The 14,486-nt window shown below is 41.5% G+C and overlaps 1 protein-coding gene across 1 annotated transcript in view; it reads left to right on the forward strand.

The window, feature by feature from the left end:
- Positions 1 to 770: 770 nt before the first annotated feature.
- The window catches only part of LOC137296269 (uncharacterized), a 50,537-nt gene continuing 36,821 nt past the window's right edge, over positions 771 to 14,486 (forward strand). Inside the window, exons 1-11 of the mRNA XM_067828021.1 lie at positions 771 to 961; positions 4,255 to 4,344; positions 5,098 to 5,168; positions 6,708 to 6,878; positions 7,862 to 8,002; positions 8,388 to 8,501; positions 9,686 to 9,937; positions 10,655 to 10,790; positions 11,309 to 11,513; positions 11,683 to 11,829; positions 13,504 to 13,852. Coding sequence (XP_067684122.1) covers positions 879 to 961; positions 4,255 to 4,344; positions 5,098 to 5,168; positions 6,708 to 6,878; positions 7,862 to 8,002; positions 8,388 to 8,501; positions 9,686 to 9,937; positions 10,655 to 10,790; positions 11,309 to 11,513; positions 11,683 to 11,829; positions 13,504 to 13,852 — 1,759 coding nt within the window. The 5' untranslated portion in view covers positions 771 to 878. The remainder of the gene's footprint in view (positions 962 to 4,254; positions 4,345 to 5,097; positions 5,169 to 6,707; positions 6,879 to 7,861; positions 8,003 to 8,387; positions 8,502 to 9,685; positions 9,938 to 10,654; positions 10,791 to 11,308; positions 11,514 to 11,682; positions 11,830 to 13,503; positions 13,853 to 14,486) is intronic.

Consider the following 14,486-nt stretch of genomic DNA (forward strand, 5'->3'; position numbering starts at 1 on the left):
TAGCGACATATATAAAAACGAGTACAGTCTGTCAAGTTCAATAAATTATCTGAGATCTTTATGTACATACACACACTTTAGTTCCTTTAGTAATCCTCAAACCAGCCGATTCCAGTTGACAAATATCTAATTTTAATACACAACTCTAATTGAAATTCTGCCCGTTTTGTTTTGTTCCGTGCTTGGCTGTGTTCGGGATGACGACACGGCATGATGTATCCAATCTCCACGTCATCACAACGAGGTCAACTAACGTGCGTGAACTGGATGGAATGCGGATGTTGAGCGACGGTGGAGTCCAGCACATTGCTTCACTGCAGGAATGTACTACTTGGGACACCAGTCACGCGTGACTAACCAGCAGTTGTATTTGACTTTAAAAAAAACGTTATAACTATATTTACAAAATCAACTGTTTACATATGTATGTATTATGTATTTAGTCCCTGGAAAACATCCTTGACAGGTTCCACATGCCGCTAAAGAAAATAGAGTATTGAAATGGGAATTGTGATAAATATAACAGTTATTTTAAAATAAATTCATGGTGTAAGCTGAAACATTTCCCAGTGTAACAAACAACTAACGTGAACACATTGTCTCCCAGTACAATTGTCTTGTAAGGAGTGACGCCTGAGGGCTTTTCCGATGAAGCACGACCTGCCCGTCGTCTTTGTCAACATGTCTTTAAGATGCATTGCAGTTACTCCCCTTTTCACGTTCCCTGAATAGGTGACGTGCAAAGAGTACTGACTTATTTATTCCGGTTAATACACTTCCTCAATCAGTTGGGAGAATTCCACGAAAACAGGTTGTATTTCGTCAACAACTGGTGAGACCACGTTGATATCCACAGATGATGAAGATCTAAACTGGAGATGAAGTATCTGTGGAAATATCTCTTGTTTTGCGGAAATTTGGTTACTTTTCTAAATTTGACAGCTGGGCTAACAGAAAACGCGTAAGTACAGGGCTGTTTTTATTATGCATGATATACTGCGCCTAGACTTTTCACTGGTAAACACGAGACTACATTGTGGTGAATTCTGTTGGCAATAGAAGAGTGCATCAATATAACGGAATATCATTCCATGTGTTTAACACCAGTTATGGATAATTCAACGCACGTGTTTTATTTATCATCAGGAGTCAAAGTTGGGATTGCGGGGTTGGGGGAAGAGGGTGTCTAGGTGGAGGTGTGGCGGGTTGGGGTGCGGTTGGGGGGTAGGGGGTGGATTTGGAAAGTACTTTTATACAACACAACTATATCGATGACGGTTTGAAAAGAGATATATTCCATTTCTATGCACACAAGAATCCATGTTTCTAAATACCGTGTGCGAAATAGCCACTAGCCCGTTAGCCCGTGGCTAATAAAAATCCAGTCTGGCCACTGAATCTCCACAGTGACTGACTCTAGTGACTAGTTAATTTTCACAGGGTCATTTTGTAAATCAGTCTCTCCGACTTGTTTAGTTATTCCACTTTTGTAAATCATGTATGATTATGGCCTGATAAATATGTTCATCATGTTAGTAGCTTAACTTTGAAACCCGTGTACACGTTCCAGATTTTAAACTGTTGAATTATTTTGTTGACTCGTAATTTTCAGACATAACTATATCCCATCTGGCTAGCCAAATTTTGAAACCATATCGCACACTGTTCAAATACATGAGGAGGGGTGAGTTTCCTGAATAAGTGCGAGAGGGGCGGGATGGGGACAAAATTATACATCTCTAAGACTAATCCATATTCTTACGGACATCCTATTATCAGGATCATATATATAAATACGCTGGCCACAAATGAGTCTGCTTATGAGTGGGTTTAATTAACATTAACACAACATTTTCCGCTGTTTCCTGTGGACACGTTTCATTGAAGACGGTAGACATGTTCCTTTGTGGCTTTAATTTTAAACCTTTATCAAATTCTCAGTTGCAATAACCAAGGTAGAAGGTGATAGAATCCATTCAGCCTTAATTCGTTTTTGAACGTTATATTATGCTTGTCATGAGTTTCAAAACGATGATCCCAAATTGCGTATATCGATGCTCATGATATTGATCACGGGATTGCGTCATGTCCAGGCTGGATTATCTAAAAATGTCTGCGAAGGACACCAGAATACATGAAAGCAATTAATATTCAATATCTGAGGATTTTGCTATGAACTCCTGCTCAATTATATCACCTTACCACCGGTTAGAATAACACATTAACAATCAGTTCGTAGTTCATATATCATTCAAGTCGTTACTTGTCGATATATGTATTTCAATGACTATTGCGCAAATCCAAAACCTTACAAAGCTCTATCACACCAGAGGCACGGAAAACGCATTTTCACAAGCGACTGCAAATATTCAGTATTATGGCACATGTTTTTCGAATGATTAACTAATAACAAATATATTATCATATCTGAGAGAGAACCATCTACATAAAACTACAAACATTCTTGAATAAGACAGTTAACACTGAAACAAGTCGTTGCCAGGCAATGCTAATATATATTTGGCAAGTCACAGACAAATCATTTGGGAACGTATTATAACAAAGTGTAAAGGGGGTACAGGTTTAATGTAGCGTTCTTAGCGGGAACCGCCTCCGCAGAGAGCAATACAGAAAGTAACCTGGACTTGACCCGGTTAAAAGATGAATATGGGTAGGGCTCTATACAGAGTCACGTCAAATGGGACATGCATGGCGTGACGGCCAGTGAACCGTCACCAACAGTTTCAGCTTTACTAGACAGCATCTTGATATAGGTCACCTCTGTGTTGTTTGTGCAAAACTGGACCAGCTTTGGTGCCGTCAGATCAACACTTATGTATAATGCATACTTATTTCCATTGCCACAACAAACAGGACCATCTTAACGTTGGACGTCAGCAGGAACAATGGTAGCTAATATCTGACGTTTAATTTTTTCCGCACAGCGGACAGAGGTGTGGTGTTTGTGTGTTGAGGTGTGAGGAGTTCAGTCATATCCGTATTCAGTGCATCGGCACCAGGAACAAAAAAACGATATGCTCAACTGCATATGCCTGTTTACCAGCCTACATTGCAGGTGTGGTTCAATACAGCTAATGTCAATGCCATATCATAAATAAATCAAGGGCAATAAAACCGTTAGTCGTCTGTATACTAGCTAACCAGTGCATGGCTGTGCGTTTGACGAGGTGTGTATTAACTGAGGAGTGTCCCGTCAAAACCCATAGGTATACTCTTCCAAAAAAGTAGGGGATAATGAACTTTCAATTTGGATAGGAAGGGAAATTGTTAACAAGCGTTTCAAGAACAGAATCTTATGAACGCACCACCATTTCCCTCTATTACCACCCCTACGTGCATGCATGGGGTGGCATTTTTTTTATTTTGACGCTTTTTTCTAGAAGGTCGAGAAATCACACAGAACATTAATTTTGACACTCATCTTGCATCACACATTTGTTAGTGTTTGTTTCTAGTCGTTTGTTTCCAAATGAAAAACGTATCCATGCAAATTACATGCCGTACAACAATCATCTTTCAAAAGCGACTACATTCCAAATAACTATGTTTGTATGAAGAACCAATGGTGATGCAGTGTCAAAACATTCAATGATACCATATCAACATTGATTGACTCTGATAAATCTCCTCAATATTTTTAATCGTAAATTAAAAAAAAACAAACAACAAACGAAGATCCCCTACTTTTTTAAAGAGTATATCAATAATAAATAAAAGGATGCCAACTTGTTTTTCCGACATAATCTTTATTGCAGGTTCGATGGTCGTGCTGTTCATCACTGGATTGTCTGATCCAGACCGCTGCCACATAGCTGAGTGCAGCGTAAAACTAAACTTACTCACTCACTAAACGGTGACAGTATTCTGAAATAGTCTTCTCGCAATCTTCTGATCATGACACACAGGTTTTTCACAATCTTTAGACACACAACCGTCTCACAATCTTCGAGTTCACAACCTTCTCACAGTACTCCGACACACTCATCTCAGAGTATTCCGACACACTCATCTCACAGTATTCCGACACACTCATCTCACAGTATTCCAACATACCCATCTCACAGTATTCCGACACACTCATCAAATAGTATTCTGACACACTCATTTCACAGTATTCCGACACACTCATCTCACAGTATTCCGACACACTCATCAAATAGTATTTCAACATACTCATCGTGTTGGCATCGTGTTCTTTAAATATGCATATAACAAATGTTCGTATCTTTCCAGAAAAAATGTTGTAACAAAGATCACCTACCGAAATTCGAGATACACGACCAAATGTGGCTTTTTGAACTGGGACCGCTGCACAAGACACAGGTTAGTGCTTTTGTTATAAGAGATCAACGTCGTAACTTCATCAAGAATTAAAAGTCCAACAGCTGAAGTTAAAAAATATTCTACGGGAAACAAATAAGGCAACTTATGACAGCACAAATGTTCCTTTATTCTTTGCTAGTTTCATCACATTTGTATTGAGCTGTGGTGAGAATAAATTGAGGAACGCTGCTGTGAAGTGGTGTTCCTTTATTTATTTCCCTCATTATATAATAACTGGACCGGTCTATGAACGTTTAAAATTTCAAACATGTTTTAACATGAGATGTGGAGAAATGGGGGTTAGATTCCTTGTGCTAGCACACCTAGATACCATCCTAGTTTAACATAGACACACGGCTGAAAACAATAAACAAGCTTCGGGCTTTCAAGCACTGGTTTTATCCCTGTAATATCTAACGCAAGTCAGGGTAACAAAAAGTAACAAAATTATTTTTTGTTATGATGGAGGATCTTACCCAACTAAATGGCCTCTGGTCAGAGGCACTGTCCACTTGACCACAGATACAGGAGTTCACGAGTGTGTTGTCCAATGACTGTTGTGATATGCTACAAACGTAATGACATTTATTATGAGGTTCATGAGAGGCATTTAGAAGTCGGTATTCTAATATACGACAAAATGTTATGGATGTCAACTTCTTCTTTATTGTTTTCACAACGTTTCTGGGCTATTCCTTGCCCCTTCGTCACGGCATGACATTTATTACAAATAAAAATATTTCAACATTTCAGACAAGTCTCTGACAAGTCATTTCACTGTAAGAGTGGGTACAGGTCAACAGACGATATCAGCTGTCCTCACCGTAAGTTACTGAGACTGAAATCAATGATGAGTTGGATGAACGTTGCTTTTAACAGTGTCCCAATTATATCACGGCATGCCTGCTTAATGTGGGGGAAAACCCGAAGTGATACACACCCAAATCGTTTTACACAGTGATGAACCCCTAAAGAATGGGTACGGTCTGACAGATTCAGAAATATGAACAGGGCGAACCGGGATTCAAACCCACAAGGATATGTAACTGGCTTACCGAAGGGACGCAACTCTGCACAGCGAATTACAGCGTCCCAGAGAGCAAGGCTTCCGACCTTTAACCGGCCATTCTTTAGATCGTGGGGTGTCATTGTTTACCATAGTTTGTTCCTCACCCATGTATACCACTGTATACTGCTGTGTAATATATTTTCGGAAATATTACACTAGTGTAATACAGCTAGACGCATCAAGTCATTGTGGTTTACGGTTATGACGTCACGATGGTAATACCTCTGTCACAATGATGTTAGATCATGCTTGACATGAGGAAATAAGAAACTTTGAACCTTGTGTTGCAAATGAGAGGAGTCCATCCCACAGGAAGGAGAGAAGTCAGATGTCTTATTCATTAGCCGGGGCAGTCCGTTGTTTTGAAGGTTAGGTGTTAGTGATAGACCCGTGAAATATTACATATATTTGTAACATCTCCGTGCTCGAGTAACCTAACGGTGTAGACCTCGAGTAAATAATAGATAACCAGATAATTCAGTCGCAACCTCCTTATTCACAACCCAGTTACCACATTTCCAAACTCAACACACGCAACCCAGGTACCTCATTTACGACCTACATAAGCATAACCAAATTATACGATGACAATTTCTTTACACATAACCCAGGTACCATATTTACAACCCCTTTTTATATGCATCCCAAATACAGCATTTACAATCTCGTTATACCCATACCTAGGTACCTCATTTACAATCGCCTTTTACACAACCTAAACACTGCGTCTACAGCATCTTTAAATTTAAACATAACCAGGTAATGCAACCACAACGTCATAGCACACAAACCAGGTACCACATTACAGTCTGATTACACACAACCCAGGTACCCCAATACAATCTACTTACACACAACCCAGGTACCCCATTGCAATCTTCTTACACACAACCCAGATACCCCATTAAAATCTGCGTACACATAACCCAGGTGCCCCATTACAATCTGCGTACACACAACCCAGGTACCCAAAATATTATCTCCTTATGCATAACCCAAATATATATAACACGGCGAAAAAGCACCAATAGCACCTAAAATGTTGCTTTGTTATCGTCCAGCAAAGATATGTACCCAATTCAAGAGCATAAAAGATTTCATACAAGCTTTCGATCAACTCTGTTCTAAAGAAAATGTTTACTACAGGTGAAATTGCAGTCGATCGGTATCATGGTGTTTTGGAAATATCTAGTTGTAGCACTGACTGACCACAGTTTTTGTCTTTGTTGTTGCAAGAAACATACATTGTTTTGTTGTTGAGTTCTGCGTTTTACTTACCTTTATTACTCTTCAGCTATATGTGATGGTGATATCAACCCCGATGCCTGCACCATCACATACAGGACATCTCACATCATCTACAGTAACGGCAAAACGCAGTACGTCAGTGGAGGCAGCTGCAGCTCACCCGGAAAGTGTGTCGACTGTAATGACGGCTTCTATCCAAGCCAGGAGCGCTGCAGGAGTAAGTACTGCAGTTTTTACCTACAACATGAACCTACGTACACACAAGTCATACTGCGTGATGTTAAATCACACACTGACCATTGTGTGATGTCAAGTTACACTGTGTCAAAGAAATATTCTGTGATGTCAAATCACACTAAATCAACAAAATGTGGTGTGACGTCAAATCACACTAAATCAACTAAATTGTGTGATTTGAAATCACACTAAATCCTAAAATACTGTGTGATGCCAAAAATCAACTAAATATTCCGCGATCTTAAATAACACAATATAAGCTAAATATTGTCTGTTTTCAAGTTACACTAAATCAACAAACACTATACACCTTTGGAAATCGAACCCTGGTCTTCAGCCTGTGGAGTGAGCGCTTTAAACACTAGGCTTCGCTACCGCCCAGTATGAGCGAGTGAGTGAGTTTAGTTTTAAGCCGCAGTCAGCAATATTCCAGCTATATGGCGGCGGTCTGTAAATAATCGAGTCTGGACCAAACAATCCAGTGATCAACAACATGAGCATCGATGTGCGCAATTGGGAACCGATGACTTGTGTCAACCAAGTCAGCGAGCCTGACCACCAGATCCCATTAGTCGCCTCTTACGACAAGCATAGTCGCTTTTTATCGCAAGCATGGGTTGCTGAAGGCCTACTCTTCACCGGGACCTTTACGGGAGCTTTTGAAAGGCATTTAGAAGCTGAACGAACTTGACTAAAACACGTTTTTTTAATAACAACGTCTCATTCTCTACACGACGTTTTGCAGCTAATTCTTGCTCCTTCAGATGAATGACACAAGTCATCGTATCCCAAATCAGTCATTCACCTGATAAAGGAGTAAGAAATAGCTCCGATGCGATATGCTCTGATGTGTAAGGGATAAAAGCTGTTGTTTTAAACGTGTCATGTATTCAAGAAGTCATCAATAAAGTTGAATGATGGATGTTTATGCTAACCCACGATATGCCTCACCATTCCTTTCAGTGTGCACCGCCATCAGCAACTGCAACCTCGAGGAGTGCACCAGCAGCTCCAACCAGCAGTGTAGTCGCTGTGAAGGTGTTGTGTTGGAGCAGGCAGGACACAGGGCGTACGTCGTGTCGTCTAACAAAAAATCCTGTACCAGTGAGTAATCGCCTTCACATACCGGTATACGGAACACATCTATGATTGGTTTGGGTGGTTGTTTATCATTACACTCAGTAATGTACCAGTCATGTGGTTGCGGTCTGCAAATAAAGGAGCCTTGACTTGTCAATACGGTGATCAACAGCATGAGCATCGATCCCGTTAGTCGCCTTTAACAAAGAAGATCAGTTCTAACTCGGATCATCACGGGTAGATGTATTTTGCACAGGTATTTTGTGTTTCTCTTTCAAATTAGTTTACATACAGTCTTTTTTGTTTTTGACTGACTGACTGACTGACTGACTCACTGACTGACTGACTCACTCACTCACTCACTCACTCACTCACTCACTCACTTACTTTTTACGATTATGGATTACAGAGGCGTGTTCTTGGCGTAGTGACAGTACCTGGTGTTATCCCGGGACCTGCAGATCCGAGTACGCCAGCAACTGTGCCTGTTCCAGTGGATTCACAGGGAAAAACTGCCAGACTAGTAAGCTAATACTGCTGTTAACACGCTTGACGCAATCTAAGAAATCGAACATGTGTGTTTCTGTCAGAGATCCAGGGTGCGGAGGGGCCGATTCAGACATGACTGCGGGGAATGGTATACGAAATATATTTCAGTTACAGCTGTAAACCAGATTAATTAATTACTTCTAAACGTCTGAATGTTTTGGGTTGTTCTTTACATAAAAAAGCAAAATGAAAGTCAGGTGTAATTCTTGTTGCTGAAGTTTCTTTCTGCAGAATTAGTCTGAAGCATTTACTAGGACAGTCTACTTTCGGGGGAATAAAATACGCATAACCAAACATAGTGTAGTTGGTCCTTAAGCTAACTATTAGGTCTAGAAACCATAGCAGGCACTTAGCGTGGGTGTTATCGGAGAGTTATGTATTACCTGAGTTACGTAAGCTGAATACACTAATCTAATAATGACCGTGTTGTCAGTACAAGTGAAATACAAGCAGCTGGACCATTATTTTCGTGGTCAGCAGCCAAGAGTCATTCGCAGGTCAGGTGTCTGTAATTACAGTTACACAATGGCCAGTTGGCCACTCAAGCATGACATTGTGGATGAGGAGAGTGATACTGCAGGTTGACCAGAAACCTGTCTGACCACTGTTAGGTCCGTAGGGATTGAAAGGTAATGTGTTCCTTTGCGGGGTAACTTGAACCTCGGACAGTGGCTAGGCAGTTTGGCTGGCGATTGCCTTTCACACACCGCTCTGCCCCTGCTGTAATACCTTGTGGTAGTACATATCGAATAACGAATAGAGTGTTTTGGAGTCACTGATGGACTTCTTTGAAGAGGAACTTTGCCAACTAAACATTCAGATAGAATCTGTATAATTATACCATACTTGTGACCTGTAAGTGCTTTAGCAAAATCGTATAACATTTACATTCACATTAACTGTCGGCCAGGACCACCTTTCACAAAGCACTAAGGTGAACGCAAGTCACTAATCTAACATCAGTGCAATGTTGAAGAATGGGAATTAAGGATAACCATCGTAAAGTTAATGTCGTGAAAGGAGACCCAGAACAGAATTAAGCACCTGTGCCCAGGGGTTTCATCAAGAGGGAAACGTCTGACACCTGCCCACCTACCACCAACGTCCCTCTTCTCTGTTCCTACAGACCAAAATGCATGTAAGAGTTCTATGTTACAGTAACAACGAAGCCGACAATACACTACAACATCCTACGACTGACGGCCAGCAATGGTGACACAGCTGAAGCACCTCCAAACATCAATAAGGGTCCATCCCAATCGACGAGATGGTCTAACATCAACTCTCCATCCAGAATGTACTACAAGTTCACAGCTGATTACAAAACAACTCCCCCAGCCGCATATGCATTCATTGAAGGCTTCAAAGTGGGCATTATCAGTGGTTCCGCTACCTTCAAACTCAAGAGAGGTATGTTTTCCCCAGACACTTCAAAACGCAATTAAAGGACTTTGCATATGACCGTCCAAAGAACAAGCCAACGTTGGCACAAGCGCTTCAGTTGCTGGTGATGACGGGTAAATTAACATCGCAATTTCTGAACACTGCCCAAGAAGGGGGCGGCGGATAGTCTACTGGTTTATGCGTTCCCTTGTCGCGCCTAAGAACCGGGCTCGATTCCCTACAAAGCCGATATTGAAGGAATATTGTTAAAAGTGACGGGAAACTAACGTGAATCAATCACCCACTTTTCTTAAAGGTTACTAGTGAAGGAACTGTTTTGGAAAAAACAGTCCAAGCTTTGAGCATGCAAATGGCAAATCCCACAGGGTTTCGGGATAAGAATTAGTCTCCACTGACCTGGTCAAACCGACCAAATGGTTCAAGTGGTCAGATCTCACGTAGTTGATTGGTGGTTATTCGCAACATCAGTCACTGGATTGATAACTTCCGGGTCGCCGTCATATAGCTGAAATATTGCAAACCCCAATACTCCAACAGACAGACACAGACACAGACACACAGACACACAGACACAGACACACACACACACACACACACACACACACACACACACCACCACCACCACCACCACCACTTCCTCCCTTCCCATGTATCCTCTATAACCAAATAACCACTTCTAAAATGCATGAGTTGTATCATTCAACGCGGTGATCTTGTATCAAGGTGGACGTGTCACCTCGACGAAGACCTTCAACTGTGGTGGAGCCAGCAGGACCAGCCCCGACACTGACCTGTACACGTGTGAAGGCAACCCTACAGGGTCCTCTGTACTACCTCTACCCTTCCGACACAAAGACGTGTGAGTAGGGAAACTTGAAATCAGTTCTTTCAAAATACTTCTGTGCTCAAGGAAGGCGCGTTCAGACAGATTGTATCAATAAATTTCAGATGGAATGTTTGTAGGTTGTAGCTGTTCAGTACACAATGCTAGCGACATACATGCCTACAACAAAAGAAACGCAGCTTTTGAAAAAAATAACTCGTAAAAATACGAATACACAATGCCACTACGTTTGTGTGAACTTGAATGTTATTATAACGGAAATACACACCTGGTATATCCGATCAGTCGTCTAATTAGGTGCAGCTGAATGTCATTGCCATGAAATATGATTCCATTGTTCTAGTATATCAGATACGTATTATTGCACCACAGTAGGTCACTTTTCGTCAGTTCACGTTCCTTCCGCCTTCTGTAATTTATAGGACCACCACATCCTCATTATCACCACCATCTTCATCCTCAACACCATTTTTTATCATTACCACCTGCACCATTGTCACCATCATGTTCACCATCAATATTCCTATTTTCAGTATCGAATTTTCCTATGCAACAAGCAATGGGGGGAATGTGAAGGTCCGAAACAAAGAGAGTAACACACTGGCAACCCACTACTACAGCGGTGCGACACAGACCCATGCCTTCACAATGACCATTGACTTGGTGGTTCCCTACCACTGTACTGGGTCTACTGCCTGTGTTGGCAGCATGTTGACCGCACCCAATATCATAAAAACTGTAAGTATATGGCCGGACACATTAATCACTGCAATAAATTTGCAGTGATTATTAGCATAGAAGATTACAAATTCACCCAGCCTTAATTCCGTGACATGTTTCAGTCCACAGTCAACCTTCGTTGATCTTCACAGTATCCATCGTGTTATAATTCCGTGGCATGTTTCAGTCCACAACCTCCTTCCGCTGGAGTGGCTGGGCCGATGCTGATGCAGGTGTCGACCACTTTGTGAGGGAGGTGTATGAGCTCCACGCCGTCGGGACTGAACTTAGAGTGAAACGTCAGGTCGACACCAAAACGTTAACCAGTTCAACGGTAAGAGTGTCACCTCGAGCTCGTTCGACGTGCTCTATGTGTAAAGATGCCGTGATATTGCTGGAATATGCTAAAAGCGACGTAAAACCATACTCGCTCACTCATTAGCAGAAATGCTTAAATAAGCAGTAAATGCGTACTCTTAGGGATAAGTCATGTGACCTTCACCTTCATGTCAGTGGCTTTGTTATTATTACCTGTACCGGGGAGGTGGGGTCGCCTTGTGGTTATAGCGTTTGCCCGTGATGCCGAAGACTCGGGTTCGATTCCTCAGATGGGTACAATGTGTGAAGCCATCTCTGGTGTGCCCTGTCGTGATACTGCTGGAATATTACTATATTTGGCGTAAAACCATACTCACTCTCTCATTAGCAGTAAATGGGTACCCGGTAGGTGCTTTCCGGAAATATTTACCTATGCCCCGTGTTCGTGCTGCCTTAAAATGATGTGGTGATCATTGATTATCAACCTCCTTTGGTGACTCTTTGCTCATGGCTTCAGTTTCTGATTCATCTGGTCCAGTCTTGATTCCAAAAAGTATTTTTTATATAGCTGTAACATTGCTAGCTACGGCGATCGCCATTATGTACTCTCCCAGTACCAGTAACAAACTAACGCTACTGGTAGTCAGTGGATATATTCAGTCAGCTACTTGGCTCAATCACACACAACGCTATACTAATCGAATGTACCAGAAGTGTGCGCTGTCGAGGACTGCTGGTTCCTGTGTCTTATTTACTTCTTGTGGAAGCGGCCTTAAACCATGCTCGCTCATTCATTGTAGCATGTTCCTGTCATTCAGACCTTAAAACATATACTCGTGTATCTAATCAAGCTATGGCAGTCTAGATTACTGCAGTTTCCCTTGAAATACAGTAATTAACTCATCTTGTTAATGTACCGTTTAGACTGAATAAAACCTACATTTCAGAGTGGAATCATTATCCATTATGCAATAACATCGCGTGCTTACGGAACAGTAACATGATCAAAACAAAATGTCGGCTGTTTATAACTACACACCTCAAAGAGTGAGTGAGTTTAGTTTTACGCCGCTTTTTAGCAATATTCCAGCAATATCATGGCGGGGGACACCAGAAAATGGGCTTCACATATTGTACCCATGTGGGGAATCGAACCCGGATCTTCAGCGTGACGAGCGAACGCTTTAACCACTAGGTTACCCCGCCGCCCACATCTCAAAGAAGGGACATGTCTTGTCTTCGCTGGACTGCGTATAATGGAATTCACATAAAAAATGAATGTGTTGGTTAAAGTCATTTGGTCCCTTTTTCAGATCCCCTTATGTATTTAATCACGTTAAATAGACTAACGCTGGCTTTGTGGTTGTAGCGTTATAAATGAAATGTATTCATAACCATGTCACGTGTTATGACAGCGTAATGTACTCGTTCTGTAAACTGAATTCTGAGATATTATTTGGCTAATTTTGGATGATTAATAAATATAATGCGAAACGATGTCCCGTGTACTGCCATATTTATGAAACAAGTGAATGGTTTAGTAATTATCTAACTAGGGGATTCAGCCATTCACGCGTTTAATGAATATGGTTTTACACGGGACCATCGTTTAATATCGTGTATATCCTCGATTACAAAGTGAAGTACTTGTTTTCGTGGTGTGTATATTGAATGAAAATCAACGTTTCAGACCTCCAACAGTTACACACTGACATCTGCGGGCGTGTACTCCGTTGTCCTCTCTGCCTACGACAAGGCAGGTAATCACAAAAGTGCCAGACGGATCTTCATGTACGACGGCACGTCCGTTGTCACAGTCCAAGCTAATAAACAACTGCGTGTGACGACAGCATCATCAGCAACGTCAGAATGGCAAACCACGTCATCAGCAGTGACCGTGGACTGGGCCAACAGATTCATCAACACAGTGCATCACAACAATAAGTGGCTTCAGCGGGTGGCTTCTGTTTCTGGTCTCAGCTCGGACTATGATGACAACGAGGGTGACAGAAGAGTCTCTGCCATTAGTAATGTTCAGGGTAGGATCTGAAGCTTATTGCATATTTCATATTCAGCATCTTGATGGGTGATGTCTAATATGTGTATATCGTTAGTATTATGCTTTCACGAGGTACCCATTCACAGATGGTTTCACTGAAAAACATGATCACAGTACTTTGTCCAAGTTTTACAGCACGTTGCTATACCCGCAAAAAAAGTTTTTGCATGTATTCATTGGCAACCGTTTGGTCATGTACCTACGGATTCGTGGGTTCTTTTAAGTGTACAGGGCTGTGTACTGTACACTGGGCGTTGTGACAACACTGAAATCGCCTTCACACAACTTTGACTCCAACGTCTGACCTATTCTTACTCCAAGTCTGTACAGAATGCTAAGCTCTTGGATGCATATGAATCCCTTCCTCTGATATTTATATTTTTTAAGCAATGTTCTCTTAAACTATTCATTATTACCTTAGTGACTTATACAAGCCTGCGTCGTACCCCTGAGCTACTGAGTGTTAAAGTATAGGAGTTACGATCACTTAACGATATGATTGTTTCTTAGAACGGCGTCGTAAAAAGGAAACGTAAAAATACGAAACCGTCGAGGCAATAGTACACGTCCTAAGCGTGGGGGATGTTCTATGGGAACAGCGTACTCTGTTGACT

The sequence above is a fragment of the Haliotis asinina genome, chromosome 9 (assembly GCF_037392515.1).
Source record: "Haliotis asinina isolate JCU_RB_2024 chromosome 9, JCU_Hal_asi_v2, whole genome shotgun sequence".
Taxonomy (NCBI): domain Eukaryota; kingdom Metazoa; phylum Mollusca; class Gastropoda; order Lepetellida; family Haliotidae; genus Haliotis; species Haliotis asinina.